Source organism: Anarrhichthys ocellatus, unplaced genomic scaffold, assembly GCF_004355925.1.
Source record: "Anarrhichthys ocellatus isolate YVR2014 unplaced genomic scaffold, GSC_Weel_1.0 scaffold146, whole genome shotgun sequence".
NCBI classification, from domain to species: domain Eukaryota; kingdom Metazoa; phylum Chordata; class Actinopteri; order Perciformes; family Anarhichadidae; genus Anarrhichthys; species Anarrhichthys ocellatus.
Window position 1 is genome coordinate 398,656 of NW_022280176.1, and position 17,851 is coordinate 416,506.

General features: G+C 43.8%; 4 protein-coding genes and 1 non-coding gene across 9 annotated transcripts in view; 3 read left to right on the forward strand and 2 right to left on the reverse strand.

The window, feature by feature from the left end:
* Positions 1-327, reverse strand: part of LOC116400080 (mitochondrial import inner membrane translocase subunit tim16-like) — a 98,099-nt gene extending 97,772 nt beyond the window's left edge. For 2 of the 3 annotated variants that reach the window (XM_031877727.1, XM_031877726.1), the window contains exon 1: positions 131-326. In XM_031877727.1, coding sequence (XP_031733587.1) covers positions 131-190 — 60 coding nt within the window. In that variant the 5' untranslated portion in view covers positions 191-326. Of the gene's footprint in view, positions 1-130 lie in introns of all 3 variants that reach the window. The other variant, XM_031877729.1, reaches the window with a different exon arrangement.
* On the forward strand, positions 309-5,463 carry dnaja3a (DnaJ heat shock protein family (Hsp40) member A3a). 2 transcript variants are annotated; one of them, XM_031877734.1, is made up of 12 exons: positions 309-890; positions 1,386-1,522; positions 1,615-1,698; positions 1,826-2,032; positions 2,177-2,329; positions 2,414-2,561; positions 2,982-3,046; positions 3,223-3,351; positions 3,436-3,551; positions 3,710-3,807; positions 3,968-4,076; positions 4,374-5,463. In XM_031877734.1, exons 1-11 carry the CDS (start codon positions 647-649, stop codon positions 4,060-4,062), a joined length of 1,476 nt encoding a protein of 491 aa, XP_031733594.1. In that variant the 5' UTR covers positions 309-646; the 3' UTR covers positions 4,063-4,076; positions 4,374-5,463. The 2 variants fall into 2 exon arrangements, with proteins under 2 accessions (XP_031733594.1, XP_031733595.1); XM_031877735.1 differs by lacking the exon at positions 3,968-4,076 and having other exon boundaries at positions 321-890.
* Positions 5,464-5,847: 384 nt separating this feature from the next.
* On the reverse strand, positions 5,848-10,536 carry hmox2b (heme oxygenase 2b). Its single transcript, XM_031877742.1, has 6 exons — positions 10,449-10,536; positions 9,193-9,303; positions 8,975-9,092; positions 8,312-8,803; positions 8,061-8,184; positions 5,848-7,951 (listed from the first exon to the last, which is right to left on the reverse strand). The coding sequence occupies exons 2-6, from the start codon at positions 9,273-9,275 to the stop codon at positions 7,824-7,826; spliced, it is 945 nt and encodes a 314-aa protein (XP_031733602.1). The 5' UTR covers positions 9,276-9,303; positions 10,449-10,536; the 3' UTR covers positions 5,848-7,823.
* Positions 10,537-14,346: 3,810 nt separating this feature from the next.
* The window catches only part of tedc2 (tubulin epsilon and delta complex 2), a 4,671-nt gene continuing 1,166 nt past the window's right edge, over positions 14,347-17,851 (forward strand). Inside the window, exons 1-9 of one of the 2 annotated variants that reach the window (XM_031877751.1) lie at positions 14,347-14,684; positions 15,273-15,331; positions 15,474-15,707; positions 15,815-15,938; positions 16,047-16,100; positions 16,195-16,273; positions 16,504-16,648; positions 16,960-16,977; positions 17,285-17,371. In XM_031877751.1, coding sequence (XP_031733611.1) covers positions 14,581-14,684; positions 15,273-15,331; positions 15,474-15,707; positions 15,815-15,938; positions 16,047-16,100; positions 16,195-16,273; positions 16,504-16,648; positions 16,960-16,977; positions 17,285-17,371 — 904 coding nt within the window. In that variant the 5' untranslated portion in view covers positions 14,347-14,580. The remainder of the gene's footprint in view (positions 14,685-15,272; positions 15,332-15,473; positions 15,708-15,814; positions 15,939-16,046; positions 16,101-16,194; positions 16,274-16,503; positions 16,649-16,959; positions 16,978-17,284; positions 17,372-17,851) is intronic. The other variant, XM_031877752.1, reaches the window with a different exon arrangement.
* On the forward strand, positions 14,852-14,925 carry trnat-agu (transfer RNA threonine (anticodon AGU)). The gene has a single exon. It is a non-coding gene; the product is annotated as a tRNA-Thr (tRNA).

Below are 17,851 nucleotides of genomic sequence, written 5' to 3' on the forward strand. Positions count from 1 at the left end.
CAGATGCAGGAAGTTCAACATCCCTTTGCAGGCGTTCCCCCAAAACACAACTTCAGCAGCACGGCTAATAACCAGAGCTAACGGTAGCTAGGAGAACTCGCTCCTCTCAGACGTTTCGTGAGCTACTCACGTCTTTCTTGGCAATTTTCGGAGTGGTGTTTTTGAATTTGGAGGTCTTAAAGCGATTCATGCTGCTCTCTCAAAATTGACTTTCCTGCCTTCCGGGTGTCTCTGTCGAGCTGGTTGGTACTCGGCAGAGGACTCTCTGTTACAGCTTGACAGTTCAGTTTTGGCCGCGCGTTGGCCGCTCGCTTTGCTCCACGGAGCTGTCCGGTTGGGCGGTGATTTTGTTTCCAAACCGCTAGATAAACCCCTGGTCTGTCACGTCCTGCCTTGGGTCTTAAAACATGCGCATCCTTTTTTATACTTCACACTTCTGATGCTCTTTGACACTACGAAACTGATAATGTTTGTATTTGTGTACTTAGTCCAATTTGTTATATATTAGAGCCCATTTAGAGTAGAGTTTATAAAAAGAAACAAATATTTAAGATCAACTTTTGCAAACTCGTTTTTCTTGAGAGAGCATCATCTTGAGTCGGAATATCTTTGCGCTCTCGGGTGACACGCCCACTCCGTGCCGGGCATGCGCAGTGAGTCAGGAGTAGCGGCGAGTGAAGGAACCATGGCGTCCTCGGCTGCCCGGTGCTCCTCACGCTGGATTACAGTCTTCGTGTCCTCTGGACAACGCAAGGCCGTCGGTGCTGTCGTCTGCGGAGGCCATGGAGGGGTCCGCAGTATATCTACCCTGGGAGGGGAAAAACTGTGTCGGGGAGGGAACCTGACGTGTGGTGGAGCAGGGAAAGCGTTGACATTGAGAGGGCTGTCAGGTGAGTGGTACTGGCCTATGCTAGGCTAGGCTAAATGTCTGGTTTACTCATGTGACGCAGGATAAAACAACCAACTTAACCTAATTATTTTTTATAAACAGCGACCATTTAATATAAGATGAGCTTGTATCACAAAAATACATTTGCTTTCACACACGCAGGGTTGAGAGTCTCTATGGTATGTTATGCAATCAGATCTGCTAACTTCAGTTTGCAGTCATCAAGTTGAATTTGCAAACAGGTGATGCCAGATTTTAACAGTGTTTCACCTTATTTTAACCGGAAGTGCAAGAGAATCATCGTCAGTTTTACACACGTTTGTATTTTCAAGAAATCTTCTTGCAAATCAGGTTAACTGCTGGCCTGTCATCTGATTTGTCTACAGTACCTTCAGTAGCAGTGAATAACCATTCAGATGAGACATAATATAAAGCAGCCATACTGTTCTAAGTGGTGTTAACTTACCCTTTTTTCCCCTGTTTTGACACATTTCAGGCATCAAATCTCCACATGCTGCCTCCAGGCTGTCCTTTCACACAAGTGCCGCTGCTCGTAGCAAGCAGGACTTCTACCAGATCCTCGGCGTTCCTCGCACAGCCACCCAGAAAGAGGTCAAGAAGGCCTACTACCAGGTCTGCTCCAGCCGGACGTGTATTCAGAGCTTGCATTGGTTCTCAGTTAACCAGTCCTCACAGCGGTTGACGGTGTGTTTGTTGTCCCTCAGATGGCCAAAAAGTATCACCCTGACACCAACAAAGAAGACCCACAAGCCAAGGAAAAATTTGCTCAGCTGGCCGAAGCTTACGAGGTTTAGTCTTGCACTGTAGATCTTATGTGTTTTAATTAAAATCTATGAATATTCATCTCTTCCCGTTTAAACAATCGCATTAGAATTACAAATGCACCTCTAAAACATTGCTCCGTGTTCCTCTCAGGTGCTGAGTGATGAAGGAAAGAGGAAGCAGTACGACGCTTACGGCTCAACGGGCTTTGACGGCGGTCAGGCGGGCGGAGGGCAGCGCTACTGGTCTGGACACACCAGCAACGTGGACCCCGAGGAGCTCTTCCGCAAGATCTTTGGGGAGTTCTCTGGAGGCCGTGGCTTTGGAGACTTCAATGCCATATTTGAGCAGCCACAGGAGGTCAGTGGGTTAGTGTGAATTGGAAAGTTAAGTCAAGGAAGGCCTTTGACTTGGCTTTTTAGAACCCCTCTGGTTCTCATTTAGTAGTTTTTTTTTTTTTATTCGTGATTCATTTCTGACACCCTCTCTTTTTCCCCAACCCAGTACATCATGGAGCTGACCTTCACTCAGGCAGCGAAGGGAGTCAACAAAGAGTTTTCCGTGAACACAGAGGCCGCCTGCCAGCGCTGCGACGGTAAAGGCAATGAGCCGGGCACCAAAGTCCAGCACTGCAGCACCTGCAACGGCTCCGGCATGGTAAGAGCTCCGACGCGCTGCCTCTTTATTTTTCAAAGATTGTTTGCGTTGTGTCATGTAACGCATGTTTTGTCCACACTACAGGAGACGGTGAACACGGGCCCGTTTGTGATGCGCTCCACGTGTCGTCGCTGCGGTGGCAAAGGCACCGTCATCGCCACTCCCTGTGTCTCCTGTCGTGGGGCGGGACAGACCAAGCAGAAGAAGACTGTGATGGTTCCCGTGCCCGCAGGTCAGTCTCACTCAACCGTCTGCTCTACTGTTTACACACTGGAAATACATACAGTGGATTTCTATTCATGAGCATGAGAAGTCACCCGGCAGCATTATTAGCCAAAGTCAGAAGCAACAACTGTTTGCTCTGCTGCAGGTTTTCCTGAAACTGAAAATATTCTCCCAAATGTTAGAAGAAAAATACATAATTTGAGGCGTGGCTGTAGTTTAATCTGTGGGTTTAACTTCTTCACAAATCATAATGGCCATAAAGAAAATAAAATAAATGTTCTTATACTTGAAATTAGTCGACCTGAAATCTTTTGAGCATGAAATCTGCCCACCAAGAAGCACAATGAGTTTCACACTCAACATATTTTTAAACTTCTTTAATGTCGGTCGTGTGTCCCACCTAACCGTGGCTTGTTTTTGCTTCAAGGCGTGGAGGATGGTCAGACAGTCAGAATGCCAGTTGGTAAGAAGGAGGTCTTCATCACGTTTAGGGTGAGTTTGTTCATCAACAGGCCAGAGTTAAACAAGCTCTTCACGGAGTTCACATCAGAGCCGCTGTAATGGCGTCGTCTTTGTGTGACGTACTGCGAGTGTGTTGACTAGTAAGAATCACTGAGCTGCCTGCGCTCTTTGACTTGGCTGTGATGTGTTCTGGGTTGGGCCTCCAGGTCCAAAAGAGTCCCGTGTTCAGGAGGGACGGTGCGGACATCCACTCCGACCTGTTTGTCTCGGTGGCACAAGCGATCCTGGGCGGCACGGCCCGAGCACAGGGCCTTTATGAAACCGTTAACTTATCAGTAAGTAGACACGCACATTCTCAGGCTTCTCTTCTCATGGGGAAACATTTCAGACACATGACTGGATCTTTTCCTTGTCTTCAGATAGCTGCAGGCATCCAGACAGACCAGAGGATTCGTCTGTCAGGGAAGGGAATCGCCCGAATCACTGGCTATGGCTTCGGAGACCATTATGTCCATGTCAAAATAAAAGTACCCAAGTAAGACTAATGCAGACAAACGCACATCTGGTTCAATGGCTGCATTTATGCGACACTGGCCTTGTGATTGAATACAATGACTTGCTGTAGTCTTGGAGAAATGGGATCAAAACTATTTTGCAATCACAAGAACCCTAACACACTGACTTCCTGTGTAGGATGCTGACAGACAGACAGAGAGCTCTGCTAACGAGCTATGCCGAGGACGAGACGGAAGTAGAAGGGACGGTCAACGGTGTCACTACCACCACCACAGGTGAGAGGACAGTCACTCTGACGTTTACCTGCCTGTCCCTGTGCTGCTGCTGCTGCTGCTTTGCTTGGTGTCCATCTCCGATCTTCTACGATGGGGGGTTAAGGAAAGAGAGTTTGATTTAGTTGTGCGCCTGGCTGACGCAGTGTTAATCTCTGTCCAGGTGGGGGCAGCAGTGGTAAGCGGTCTGAGGCAGGGCAAAGCAGGCATGATGGGGGCTTCTTTTCCAAATTAAAGAAATTGTTTAGCTCTTCCTGACAGCCACAAACCAGGTAGGACTAGTGTTCATTCATCCCAAATTAATGTCTATTCTGATCTTCACAAAATAAATGTAATGCATTGTGCAACCCTCCTTTTTTTGATTACTTTTCATTATTTGATTTGTGGCTGCGCATTAAAACACTGATGCATGCACCCCTGCATTCAGCTGGATGTCTCCCCAGTCTGTGATGTCCTAAATGTCTGTTGTATATGTCGTCATGTGCCTTGCCAGCTCAATTTTTAAAAGTTCAATTTACCAAGAGTCCATTTTAAATCCTTTTTTTTTCTTTTTTCCTCTCCTCTTAAAGGTAAAAGGTCCACGTGGAACTGAGAAACGTCCTCCGTAGATCAGAGGGCAGCAGGGAGGACGGGGTAAGGCCAGCACAGCCACATCATAAAGGGACTAAAGGGACGGGTGGTTGAGGAGCATCGTGTGTTGGACGAGGCCTACAAAGGTTGTGGATGGACCTACCTACCTACCTACCTCCCCACCCAGCCCTACGGTGAATGAGCCGGAGGACCACCCGCTCTGTTTATTTTTGCCAAAGTGAATCCACACACACGAGAGGATCTTCCTGTGCACCATTCACCTCTCCAGTGAGATGTCCGTTGTGCTCATTTGGGTCGCGCAGCATTCGGGCGCTGTTGGTTTTCTGTTAATTCCCTTAAAAAGAAACGTGATGGCATAATTCATGTGCACAGAAATTAATTATTGTATTGAAAAAGACTTATGTGTTATTAAATGAACTTCCTCTTGTTCATTCTTTTGTTCTGTATGCTTTTGTTGTGTTTTCATGAATGCTTAAAAGTTGAATTTCCCCCAAAAGGTCTCGGTGCCGTCGGTCCTCGCAGGTTGAACATCACCGGACTCAATGTTTACCATTGAGTTCAGGTGTTGGACACTACAGAGCTGTCTGCTGTGGAAAGTTTAATTTTGTCTCGGTTTCCTGAACTGTGATGACTGATGACCGAACTCTGTCCCTCTTCCAACCCTTTGCATCACGAGAGAGGATTCTGCACCTTCATTACATTTGTACATTGTTGTGCATCACACAGTTGCTTCAATGTGTCTCATAGAAGAGATGTGCTGTACTGCTATAATAAAGCTAATGGTCTGAGAAAAGCCTGTTGTATAGAAACCACTAAAGAAACGGCACTCAGTGCTTTCTCTCCATCTAGATTTGAATATATGAAAACACATTTTGTTCATCTTCATTTAGATACAAATATAATGCAGTCAAAACACTTACCTGCCTCGACAAAGAAAATAAACACCACAAAGATGGGATTATTGTTTTTGCAGAGCTGTTGTATTAGATTAGATTTAAAGTTGCTGTGTATTAAATAAACGAGCCTGCATTTTACTTTTGAATAAATCTATTAGCAATTTCTTTCAAAGTGATGTTCTGTGGACATTCTTTCTCCAACAACTTCTCAGGCCTGTGAGGCTGCGCCACGGGGCACAACTTACACAGAGGGGCTTTGTTAGCATGCTAACTTAGCTCACAGTGACGATGCTAAAATGCTAACGTTTGACCGTTAGCATTTTAGCAAGATGCAGCTGAGGCTGATGGGAATGTCATTTCTCCATTACTAGCATTTATTTCTTATACCAAAATATATTATCTTTTCAGAAGTCTAAGCCTCCGACCAACATGGCTAGCACAGCTAGTAAAAATGTGAAACCGTTTATTACTATGTTATTACTATTGATGTAATGCTGACAAATGTGTGAAAGCCCTCAAGGTCTGTGCCGAGAAACCAAAGTATGCACTGAACATAATCATTTAAGATTTTTATTGCAATTTCAAAACACCAGTCCCAATGAATCACCTTCATTTCAGTGAACAGGAAAAGAGGATTTATTTCATTATAGACGGCACAACACACTCCTGGGGTTTCACTCTCATACAATGGGAGAGTTCTCGCAAAACACTATAAAGCTTTGTCCAGTTGGACACACGAAGGGATTAAGAGCAGAGTTAATAAAACCAAAGTCTAAATCAAAATGAATTAGTCACGCATCCCACTCTGTGTAATCTAAGGTTAAATCAATGACCAAATCTCCCGAGATGTATAGAAATCTTCCCCTCAGTACATCCCAAATGCACTGCAGCATTTTGACACATCACACTGGCATCGAAAAATAAAACATGGCCATTGAGCTAAAGCGGTCCCTGTACTTTTCCTCCATTGTTTTGCCATCTGCCTTCAACATTAACCTGAGACTCTCAACCGCGTCATCACATCGGTCTCCATGCCTGCTAGACTCTCAATGACTTTTTCTAATGAAAGAATACCGTGCAGCCAAACTGTACATTATGTGAGAACATGTGCAAATACACAAAGCACAGGAAGCTTCTTAATACACTGCAAAACAGTCCACGCGGAACAATATATTCCTCCTCATCTGTGTTTAAAGGACAGGGTTGTGCATTACTGGGAAAGTTGATCCCACGCTTACAGCATGAACACAAAATGAATTACGGTTACGTAGTTTTAGTGATGATGCATGCTGGTATATCCATAACAAATGGATACGTAAGCAAGAACTGGGCTGCTAAAGGACATACATATAAGTACCTCACCTAGTTCTTCATAAACCACCCTAGACATTTAGCCTTCATATAGACAATCTTTGACATTAGAAAAAAAATATTATTTCCTTTTAAAACAGCTGCAATCACATCTGTGAACCCCTTTGTCCTAATATAGGCTCCTGTGGCAGGTCAAACAGAATCATCCATCTTGTATAGTTAAGGTATGCATATACAACAGGCAGTTTGTTATTCATAAATACAAGATGCCATATCATATAATTCAGAAACAGAGACATAGTACATTTGAACATGCATTAGTAGAGCTTGAAATACGTGGTATAATCACTGAAAGGTGTTTATTAATCGTACACTTGTTGAAGTGTAGGTGTGCTGTATTGTTATTCTATCACCCGTCTCATAGTACGACCTGTACAAACGATGAGGAAATATTTGAGGCAATGTTTGAATCGTGAAATGTGATCATGCATTTAAAAAAAAGGAACAGAACTGCACTGTGTTTTAATGTTGTCGTTGGAACTTCAATCAATGTGTAGAAGTGAAAAAAAAAATACTGTAGTATTATTGACTCATACATTACTTCCTTTCTCTCTGGTCAAATTAAGATTATAAAATAAAGGCCTCATTCAACATCAACTCAGCAGTCTGCCCAGCAAAGACACACTGTGCTATTATACTCACGCCATGCATACCATATGCATAGTATGTTTCCCCATGAATGAATGTCGATAATCCATTCATCACAGTTAACGAATTGTCACCGTTTAATTACACATGGGCAGCCTCTACGTCACCATGCTTCTCAACCTGGCAGGTACATTTTTAAATTGGGAGGCAATGTAACGTCACAATAAATTAGGTGTTAGCATCGTGCGCTTCCACACTGGAAGTGTGAAGGATGGAGGGATAGTGCAGAGGAGGTAGAGAAATAAAAAGACAGGAGGATGAATGGTAACAAGGCGGAGCTTAATGGGTGGATGGCTGGAGGCGACGACCTAAATGGTCCTACGGATCATTTTACGGGAATTCCATTCGACAAGAATCGGGTTCCACGTTTAGGTCAGACACGTAACATAAAATAAACTTGGACCTGTTCAGAATGTTTGTGTGAAACTACGAAATGGTCTACGACTGGATGGAGCTTTTCTAGCACTCCTTACAGTCCGTTCTCCTCCCTTTCTCTGACAGCAGCAGGCCGGATCACATCAGGTACCACGCAGCCAATCCGGCCAGAGCGGCGAACCACGTAGCGAGCAGCACCTGTCCGGTCGGGTGTCGGAGGACAGCCATGGCGAGCTGGGAGGCGTACGCCGTTCCACCAGACGCCGCTGAGGGAGCACGAAAAAACAAACTTAAACAAGATCCCCCCCCACCACAACACCTTTACAAAAAGCTTCATCGTGACACAGTGCTGCAGAGAGAAGCATCAAAGCGTACCCGTTTTGACAGCATAGTAGGGACACTTGTTGATGTCTCCACCCATTGCTCCATGGACTGGCATGCCAGCGTCCAACACGTCCTCCTGGATGGTTTTACCGATCTCTTCCAACTCCTCGAACACCTGCCAGCACAAACGCACAGTCACTGCTGTTATCAGGCTTGTTGCAGACTCTGTATTCTAGCAACTGCTCATGGACGAAACAACCAGACAGTAGTTTAACCCCGAGACCTCGTCCCCGGCCCCTTACCTCCATGTTGAACTGAAAGGCCTTGACAGCCTCGTCTACCAGCCTCTTCTTCATTTCCATGTCCAGCTCCAGCTCGTTCATCCGACTACGGTACAGCTGCTTGAATGCTTTGGCGCTATGGATGCCATCGAACTGGTAGAATTCGAGGCCCTCCCCCGTGGACGGCAGCTTCATGGCTCTCTGCGCCACCTTCTTCAGCACCTGCCCCCCGGACAGGTCCCCCATGTAGCGGGTGTACGCGTGGGCCACCAGCAGAACCGGGTCCTCCTGGCCTACTTGATGAATGCGGTCCACGTAGTGCTGGGTGGCCTGGGAGCAGCGGACCTGGCTCTGCCAGTCGGGGCCATAAAAGTACTCGAGGTCACGGGCCAGGGCCTCGTGGCGGTGCAGCTCTGTCGGGAAATACAGAGGGGCAAAGTGGGAGTGCTCTTTGTTCCTTTCAATCTCCTCCTCCATGGCTGTATACGTGTAGTAGAGCGCCACGGCACCAAGCTAGGGAAGCAAGAAGGAAAAGTTACGATGTAATATTGGCCATCTCCTTTTTTCCAGTTTTTGTTGCTTCTTTTTATAACCTACATATTTATTACATTTATTTACGCATCTTGTTTAGCACTCTATCCCTTTAAATTGTAACAATTCCTCACTGATTTTCTTCAGACTGACCTTGAAGAGCTCTTTGCGGATGCGTCCCCTGAGGAAGTCTTTCACAAACTGGGTGTTCTCAGCCTTTTCGTGAACCTCCTTGGTCCCAGCTGCCAGCACCTCAGACAGATCCTCAGGACTGGGGAAGAAAAAGAAGAGAAAATAAGGGGTATAATGTGTGTTTGACAGAACCACAACAAACATGAATATCATGTCACAATACTGGTGGGAGATTTTACCTGAGAGCATCTTCTTTTCCCTCATATACAGGCCCTGCTCCATTGGACACACTGGCTGTTGTCTCCATCTTCTCTACGGACATTAGTGGTGTGTTTCTGTCTCTTAGTTCCCTAGAATCAGTCAGCAAATCAGCATTATTTACATTCAAATTACATAATTTAGCTTCATCAGATTGTACATAGGAATCTTGACAAAACATGTTTATATTTGAAGTATATTGCTACAGGTGGGATCAAGGCATACGCAACAGTCAGTAACATATGCAAGCTTGCATAATGTATCATTACTTTGACCTTTAGTTGTAGCCGTCGAAATGAGTCTCCCGAGTCAATATTGTGTAACTGGTTTTCAGAATAAACAAGGAACAATGTCACGCTGCAGAGACCCCTGTGGTTCTAGAGGTCCGAGGTATTGTGCACTGAAGCAATAACAACCTATAGGGGCAACATATATATATATATATATATATACACACACTACAAAGTACTTCAAACTTGTCCAGCGGCAGGGAGAAAAAGGCCACAGAGCAGAATGTAGAAAAAACCACAATCACAGTGAATTGCCAATTACAGTCAAATCAGGAAACAGATGGGGGGGCTGATAACACCCCCCCCCCCCTAATTCTAATCACTGTTGTCACTGGTGTGAGGGTCAAAAGATGGCAGTAAGTTAATTCAGCTGCTAAGCCTTTGACCTTATTTACTCCGAGAGGAAGATAAGGCAAAGTCAGAGTGAAAGCTAATGCAGTCTGGTGGGGGCTGGCTTGATTTACATGGGAACTGCTGCTTTTAAAACATCCAGGCATGAACTATATGCAGCCAAACACAAAAGCAGCAAATGCAACACAACGCAGGCCCTTCTGGCGTTTACCATAAGTCCCAAAGAATAGCTGGTGTTGTATGAGGCGAGTTATTCTAGTGATTTAAATCCAGTTCAGTTCCTCAATGTAATCAGAAATCCCCCCCCCTCCCCCTCGAGCCACCATTCATCGAGATACGAATGCACGTCTTGTTAGTTGGTCCCGACGTCATCTAACCTGTTAGGAGCCTCGTTCTGACAACAACAGCTAACTTTGCTGGATGATGCTAGCTAACCTAGCTAACACCTAGCTAGCATTCCAACAAGCTAAACAGACTTAAGATTTCATGCGCGGGCATTAACGTCACATTACATTGCAGGCTCGAGGTGTTTATTCACCTATTTAAGTTTATATTAACAGGTTAGAAAGCGTTGGTATCATATTGACATTACAAACCTTCACCCCAAGAGTGTACAGAGCGGTCCGCCTGGCCGTGTTTAACTACAAATCAGGCTGTAGATTCAGGACTGAACTGCACTTCTAACTCCGCCCCCACCCGGCTGCTGGCTGTCAGGCGCGTGCCCACAGGAAGTGCTGAGGACGCAAATTGGTAAACAGCTACCAAATGACAACTACTGTACGACTTACTGTCGTACCACCAATATACTACTTATGATACTTGTATTGTATTATTGTAAGCAATAAAAGATTGGTGCCGCAGGAAAGCAACATAAATTGCTGCAGCGTTATGCAGCTTAACCCAGACATCATACATGTGAGTGTCTCTCTTTAGTGCAGAGAGGATGTTGGAGTTAAAAGGTGTAGATAACAAACAGCAATGTCATACTTAAGGGAGTGCAGTGGAGTACAATGAATTAAACTTCTCACATTTTTTTCTGATCATGAGATCGACCATGAGTTTAATAACAAATAAAAGTGAATAACACCAGTATGACTAAAGAGTCACATAGCCTATAACAATAGGCCTACCATAAACCAACTAGAAAGACTTCATAATATCGGTGGTCAATAGGCCAAACATCTCACTTGGGTGCCTCGAATTAAGTAAAAGACCCATGTGACCAACGAACTAAATGTATTTAACGTCACAAGAACAAATCCTCCACGTACTTAAACTTCATTACAATACAAATCAGCTTCATGTCATATTGGTAAAAAAATAAGTCATGGCATGATAATGGACATAATCATATGATTTTAAAAAACAAAATGGTTATTGGTAAACAGGTACAGTGATCAAGTCAATGTAAACTATTGTATGAAACACACAAACAATACGACATTTAGATAATCATACAAAAAACTGTGTCTCTTAAGGTAACAGGCTGTGCTACTGTACATATATATACTAGATACTTGATCATTTGCTGGTGCAAAATCCACACGGTAATGAATACCAAGTGTGCTAGTTTACTGGTAGTATTGACTTAGTGTAAAATGTTACCGGTATTATTGAATCATACCTCTCACATCACAAGAAGCCATAAACTACAAAATCATCACCAAGACAAAGGTCTAAGACCACATCAGCAGACCAGAAGAAAATAACCACAAGATGGCATTCACATCAAGCAAATCTGGTTCGGCAGGTTTCTGTTTCACAAATAGTTTGAATACACGGAAAGTAAAGAAATTGTGTAATAACACTTGATTGTGTTTGTTTATATTGTGCATGAGATGTTTTTGATTTTTCCTGGAAACATTATTCCATCAATAGAAATCCATGAACTCTGAAATTGAATACCTTCTGGCTCTCTGGTGCCACTGAAAAAAAAAAATGTAGTTCTTATACAGTATAACATGACAGGATTGTTGATATGCAATTTTCTTTGTTATGACGATGCTGCAGTGTCGTTTAACATGGCTTAGTTCTTATGGATTGTATGGAGTGTCAGTAGAGAGTGACCCTTGGTCAGTCACTCTTCTTTTTCCTTCTTTCCACAGGGCTGCCTGAAGACCGCGTCAACAGATTTGAAACTATGCCAGGTTGACTCGATTGTGGACGCTTCAGTAGACACATGTCTGTCAACACAAGGCTCATACCTTGTATTTTCTATTGTTATTTTTCTAACGCTTTTAAAATTCAAATTTACAAATTCAGCAGATCCAAAGACCAAGAAATGATAAGATGAAGCTATTTTTATGGAGTTAAATGGAGGAGTTTGGATCCACAACAGATCTCGATACCAAAATGCTTGTTGTTGAGTCAAACACTTTTGAAAAGCTGAAGAAAAAAATTAATTGAAGGTGTTAGATTTGGAGAGGTGAAAGGGGGCAAAACTGGAGCGGGCATTAGCTTGGCAGTGGAGTGTAAACATGGAGTGTACTGTGAAAATACAGAGGGCTTCCAGATTAACACACACCCCAAACACATTGTTGACCAATGTCCTTCTGGAACAAACAAAACAAGCTTCCTTCCTGTCACCCTGTTTACGATGTGCTGTTGGGTTATTCTGCCAATTACAGGCCTAGTTTTTCAGGTGTTTTGTTTACATTATGTTTCAAACATGCTGCTCATTAATTATGTAGGGGGTAGTTGTTTGTTTGCTGAGCAGATTGTCCACCGGGTTAATGATTGCATGTAGCGAGTATCTAATCATGTGTGTATGCTGTGTGTGTGTGTGTGTGTGTGTGTGTGTGTGTGTGTCAGGGTGTCTATGCTCACATGCATGGGGAAGAGAAAGTGTATATGTGTGTGTGTGTGTGTGTGTGTGTGTGTGTGTGTGCGTCAAAGCCTGTTATTAGTCTGGCAGCCGGCTGCAATGTCAGATGCTTGGTTGGCGTGGCAGCTGAGACCCCCCCCCCCCTTTCTCGCTCTACTACTGAGCCACAGAAGGCTGGTGGGGGTAAAGATGATTCACTTCCCTCCAACAGGGCCAGCAAGCTGTTGTCATTACAATAAATTGCTTTGGGAAGTGATTCTGTGCCAGTGATGCAGAACAATCACTGAACTAAACGCTCTAATTGGGGGAAAATTGGCAAACTTGATATCCTCTTGGATGCTAATTTGTCCATTTATAGATGAGAAACTCACAAAACAAAATGTTTGGCAACCATGTTCACTGAAGGATTCTTTGACTCTGTTTTGCTGCAATTTGGTTTTGTTTGTCACGCTGGTCTGCCGAGGACCCCATATGCGAGATATGCTGATGCCTTGGACATCAAAAACACTCGTATAAACACGCCTCAGATGAAATGCAGCAGGAGGTCCATTTCACCGGACCACTCATTGACGCAGCACTTGTGATCTGATGCTTTTGATTACATCATGGCAATCAGAAAAGCCGAATAAATGTGTCTCTGATGAGGGAAACATGAAAGCAGTACACGAGTTCAAAAAGAGATACAAAAATGACAAGAATATAAAATAAACTCATAAGGAAAAATGAATGTTTAGCTACACATGAACATGAGGTAGTACGTTAGTAACAACGCTCCTTGTTACTGGCTGATAAAATGGAGGCACTGATCTTCTAATTGATTGTGACATTGCCCCAGATATTTTGTTTGTATTTACTTTTCTGATAGACAGCATGTACAACAAACTAACTAAAGTTGACCTTTGTAGGAAATGCACAGGTGTAACATATGACATTAATTATGGCGTTGCTCCCTTTTTGATGTGCCAGTAAGCCAGCATGCACAATACATATAATGCAGCCATTATTCACGTCAATAGTTACACCTGTGCTTGAGAAGCCAACGTTTCTGCTGTGTGAAAAGTTAATAACTGTATAATGTTACAGACCATTTATTTATCATGTCTAATATCAATAACAACTGATAGCTGTGAAATGAACCTACTTCACTGGTGCTTCTGCGAGAAAGCCGCTCCAGATGAGTGCTCAAATCCGATGGATTCGCTTTCACTGCACATGGCCAACAAGAGGATCTGAATCATTTGGACCATTTACAGTGTTACATAAATCAACAACAAATTATCCCAGAGTTAGTCATATCCTATTCTTAATAACTGTAACTCACGGTGAGATTTAAACAGGCTGCTTGGGAACATACTGACAAAATGTAATGATTGTTGTTATCAAAATGACAAGCAGTGCTCTTTAGAGTAGGCCTAATCATTTGCAACTGGTAGCCTAATTCACACTTCATGACACATTTAAATCAAGTATGAGCAGGACCCGATTAATAAAAGATGCAAGCATTCATTTTTTCTCATCTTTCTTCCTGGTGAAACAGTGACACTGAATTTCATATAGCCTACAATCTACATGTACACATAAACAGAGAGAAAGCATGGTGCGAACAGGGTACAAATGAGCTGTTGTGCACTGGCAACCCACGTCCCTGGTAACGACAACACTTCTCGCGAGAAGTGAGAACTTTTAACGTGAGAACGGATAAACGTGACTTCCGCATCCGCTACAGTTTAGATTCCGCGCGTCTGCACGAAAAAGTTCGTTGTTTTAATGGGAAGCCGTCAACCAACGAGACATTCCATACCTTTGCGATAAATTGGTAGTTTCAGTAAATGTTTGCAAACGTTTAATGCAGAGTTTTAAACCAACAGTTAAACAGTTGTTCGTGGTTTCTTGCGTGCACGAGCATGTCACTGCTGTCCCTGGTTGAGCAAGCGATCAAGTCTTGCAAAGCTGAACAAGCCAAGATTAACGACAGCATTCTACTCTACAGAGAACTATTACAGACCCGGTAAGTAACGGCATCCACCACATTGATTACCCGGTGCTCACGAGTTCACATGTCCGCAGAATCCCATTTAAAACAAACTCATCGGAAGTTAACAACTCAATCATGTCAAATAAAAATGATTTATAAATGATATAACAGTGAAGATATATTAGATGGTGCACCCATCTGGCGCTGTGGCTTAGATGGTTAAAGCGCCTGTCTAGTAAACAGGAGATCCTGGGTTCAAATCCCAGCAGTGCCTTTTCCAGCACAACATTTCTGCCCAAGTTTCCTCATTGCTGATTTGTCACTTCTGCGCAAATGGTGACTTATTATTAACAATAAATTGTCGGGCAGTAAAGCCAAAGATACGTACAATAGTATGCAATTCAAAGTACACACTATAATGTGTATCTAGATAGTACAATTCTATTAACAGAAAAGTCTATCAATGAACAATTACATCGTGGGATTTTCCTCTTAACACCTCGTAACGAGCAGGTTGTGCAAATGTTATTTATTCTTATTATATATTGTTGCCCAAATTGAATGGATTGTGCTCCTCTTGATTCTTTTAAGTGTGTAGTCACATGAAGTCTTTTCCCGCAGAACGCCACAACCACAGGCGGGCTCTGATGAGAACCAGTGTGCAAATGAAGCTGCTACAGGTAATTAAAAAAAAAAAAAAAAAAAAAATGTGTTTGTATTATATATTAATGCAGTCATGTGCAAATGTTCTGTTCACGTATCCGGAGACAGGTTGATTGATAAAATAACTAACCACGTGTTTGCATGCTGCTATCTTCACAGATACAGATAGCTCACCAGGGGAAAAAGAAGATATGGAAATGCTTGAGCGAGCCCTGGAGAAAGCCCTTCGAGTCCGCACTGGCACAGGATGTTCTAAAAAAACCTTGAGCAAACAATACAGCACTACAGCTGTCGCATGCAAAGAGGGAACGCAGGCTTCTGCTTCTAAAGGAAATCAGTCCACGTCCAGATCGGCCTCTAAATCTGCCGCTTCAAAAGAGCACAAAAAGCCCGGTACGTCAGTGCCCTCCATGCTGGGGTCAAAAACCTTCAGCTATAGCCGCTATCCTGGAAAACCACAATTCATAGAAACATAACCCAGAGCTGTCTTATGTCTTCAGCTGGGGTCGTGGATCACCAGGCGGCAAGGAAACCACAGCAGGCTGTCTCCACTCCTTCTAATAACACAGTGCGAGTTTCACAAACAGAGGAGCCTGGAGCTCACGGTTCACTTCTGCTGAATGGGTATGTTTTTACACAACTGGACCACAAAGAAAACCACACTTTGTCGGACTCGGGGGTGAACATTGATTTGCTGTTATAATCATTCAGTTTGCCTTTCCTTCATGACAGGAAGGTTTCTAAACAAACAGTGAAATGGAGATCTCTAAAGAGCAAGCAAAACAGGTGACCAAAGCCAGTTTTTTTTTTTAATACATTTTGGAGCAGATTCAACAGTTTCTGTTTGCATACTAAGTTTTTCTCTTTACACGATCTTTAGGCTATGGGACAAAGTTGTTTCCGTACAAAGGAAACCTGAGCCTGGGCGGAGTCACTTCGTGGACAGAATGAGAGCTACGGTATCCTTCCTTTTTCTAGTGAAGCCGGTCGGAATGAGCTGGAAGCCTCGCACTTGTTTTCCATGCTGTTGAGTTTGGAAACGTACTCTGTTGTCGCAGTTACAATTCCACTGAGCACCGCTGTGCAGCAGAGTGCGACTGTCAAGACTCTGCACAAATTCGATGAATACACTTTCAGTGTTGATACCCGGCGTGTTTGTCCTTGACCCCTGCCTCTCTGAACCCTCTAGTTCCCCAGGGATTGGCCTCGTGGTTCCCCAGATCAGACCAGGTTTCTGGTCGACAGGCTGACTCACCAAGGGCACGGCCTCACCCAGCACCTCCAGACAACGGAGCTTTTGGCCAAACAGACGCGGGAATCAACCACGGAGCTGGGTAAACCACCTGAACAGATGATGCACGCAAACACACTAAATCAGGAGCGGTGGAATGAGGAGAAATGAAGGCGATTGATGACACAAGTGTGTGTGTGTGTGTGTGGGTGATAAAATGATAATTTGTGAGGAAGCTGCTCAGGGAGTTGGCAGTAAGTGAGTTTCTGAGAGCCAATTAGACTAATATACGAGTGATGAGCCTCCGCCAATCATGCTCAGCAGCCTGGAATGAGCAGTTGAGATATGTTCAGGTGACATATTATGGAAATGTACCAATACCATCCTTTTTTTTTCTCCTGCTGTGTCTATCAGAAAACAGGAGTAAAACAGGTGGGTCAGATTTGATCTTGGATTTCATATCAGATGAGGTAATTTTGCACCTTTATTAGGACCTAACGATTTACACGGAATCCAGAAGGGGGCCTTAAAAATAGTGTTCTGTGAACATTAAAGCATGTAAACATGTACTAGTAGAAACCCCAAAATACAAGTATGCACCAGAAAATAAGCTTGGTATGTCTCCTTGAACAGTCGCACGGACTACAAACATGGGACTAATTAACACAGGGCAATTAAACCAAACAACTCTACAATCTCCTGTAATAATGCTGTTTTATTGTTGTGTATTTCTCTGCAGGTGGTAAGGCAAACAGCTACGATTCCTGTCTGAGGTGTCCGATGACTGCAGCACAACTCCAGAACTTTGCAAACCAAGCGAAACGAGGTCGGAATGAATCCTGTTTCACTGTCGCACAACCTACCTTTTCAAACCACGTGTTCCCTCTCAAAATAATCACATGTCAACCGGACTTTGGTTGTATGAAGAGGGTCAGGAGCAGAGGAACATACATTATTCAAATGATTTATCCCACAGCACAGATGTTGGTGGAGAAATCCCAACCCGGTGTTTGCGTTATCACGTCTGGGTGTCAGGGTCTCATCGCTCTCTCCAGAACCTCCAGTATGTAACATAGTGTACTTCCATTACCTTCAGCGATACTGTTTATAATGAAGCTGAAGGCCCAGAGATTTTCCATTCACACCACTCAAACGACCGTATCATCTTCAGGGAAGGACTGTTGTTTATGTTTAGCAGTAATGGCTCCAGTGCAGCACAAGCATGTCGCTAAAGCCGGTGTGAGAGAGAAGTTTCGTCATTTCTAGCTCCCTGCTTTATTCTCTCTTTCCCCCCCCCCCCCCCCCC

Coding starts and splice junctions, on each gene's coding strand:
- dnaja3a (XM_031877734.1), top strand. CDS start 647: ATGCGCAGTGAGTCAGGAGTAGCGGCGAGTGAAGGAACCATGGCGTCC. Junction 3,552..3,709: donor GTCAAAATAAAAGTACCCAA/GTAAGACTAATG, acceptor CTTCCTGTGTAG/GATGCTGACAGACAGACAGA. Junction 3,808..3,967: donor TGTCACTACCACCACCACAG/GTGAGAGGACAG, acceptor ATCTCTGTCCAG/GTGGGGGCAGCAGTGGTAAG.
- hmox2b (XM_031877742.1), bottom strand. CDS start 9,275: ATGTCCGTAGAGAAGATGGAGACAACAGCCAGTGTGTCCAATGGAGCA. Junction 9,093..9,192: donor GGAAAAGAAGATGCTCTCAG/GTAAAATCTCCC, acceptor TTTCTTCCCCAG/TCCTGAGGATCTGTCTGAGG. Junction 7,952..8,060: donor CTACTATGCTGTCAAAACGG/GTACGCTTTGAT, acceptor GTGCTCCCTCAG/CGGCGTCTGGTGGAACGGCG.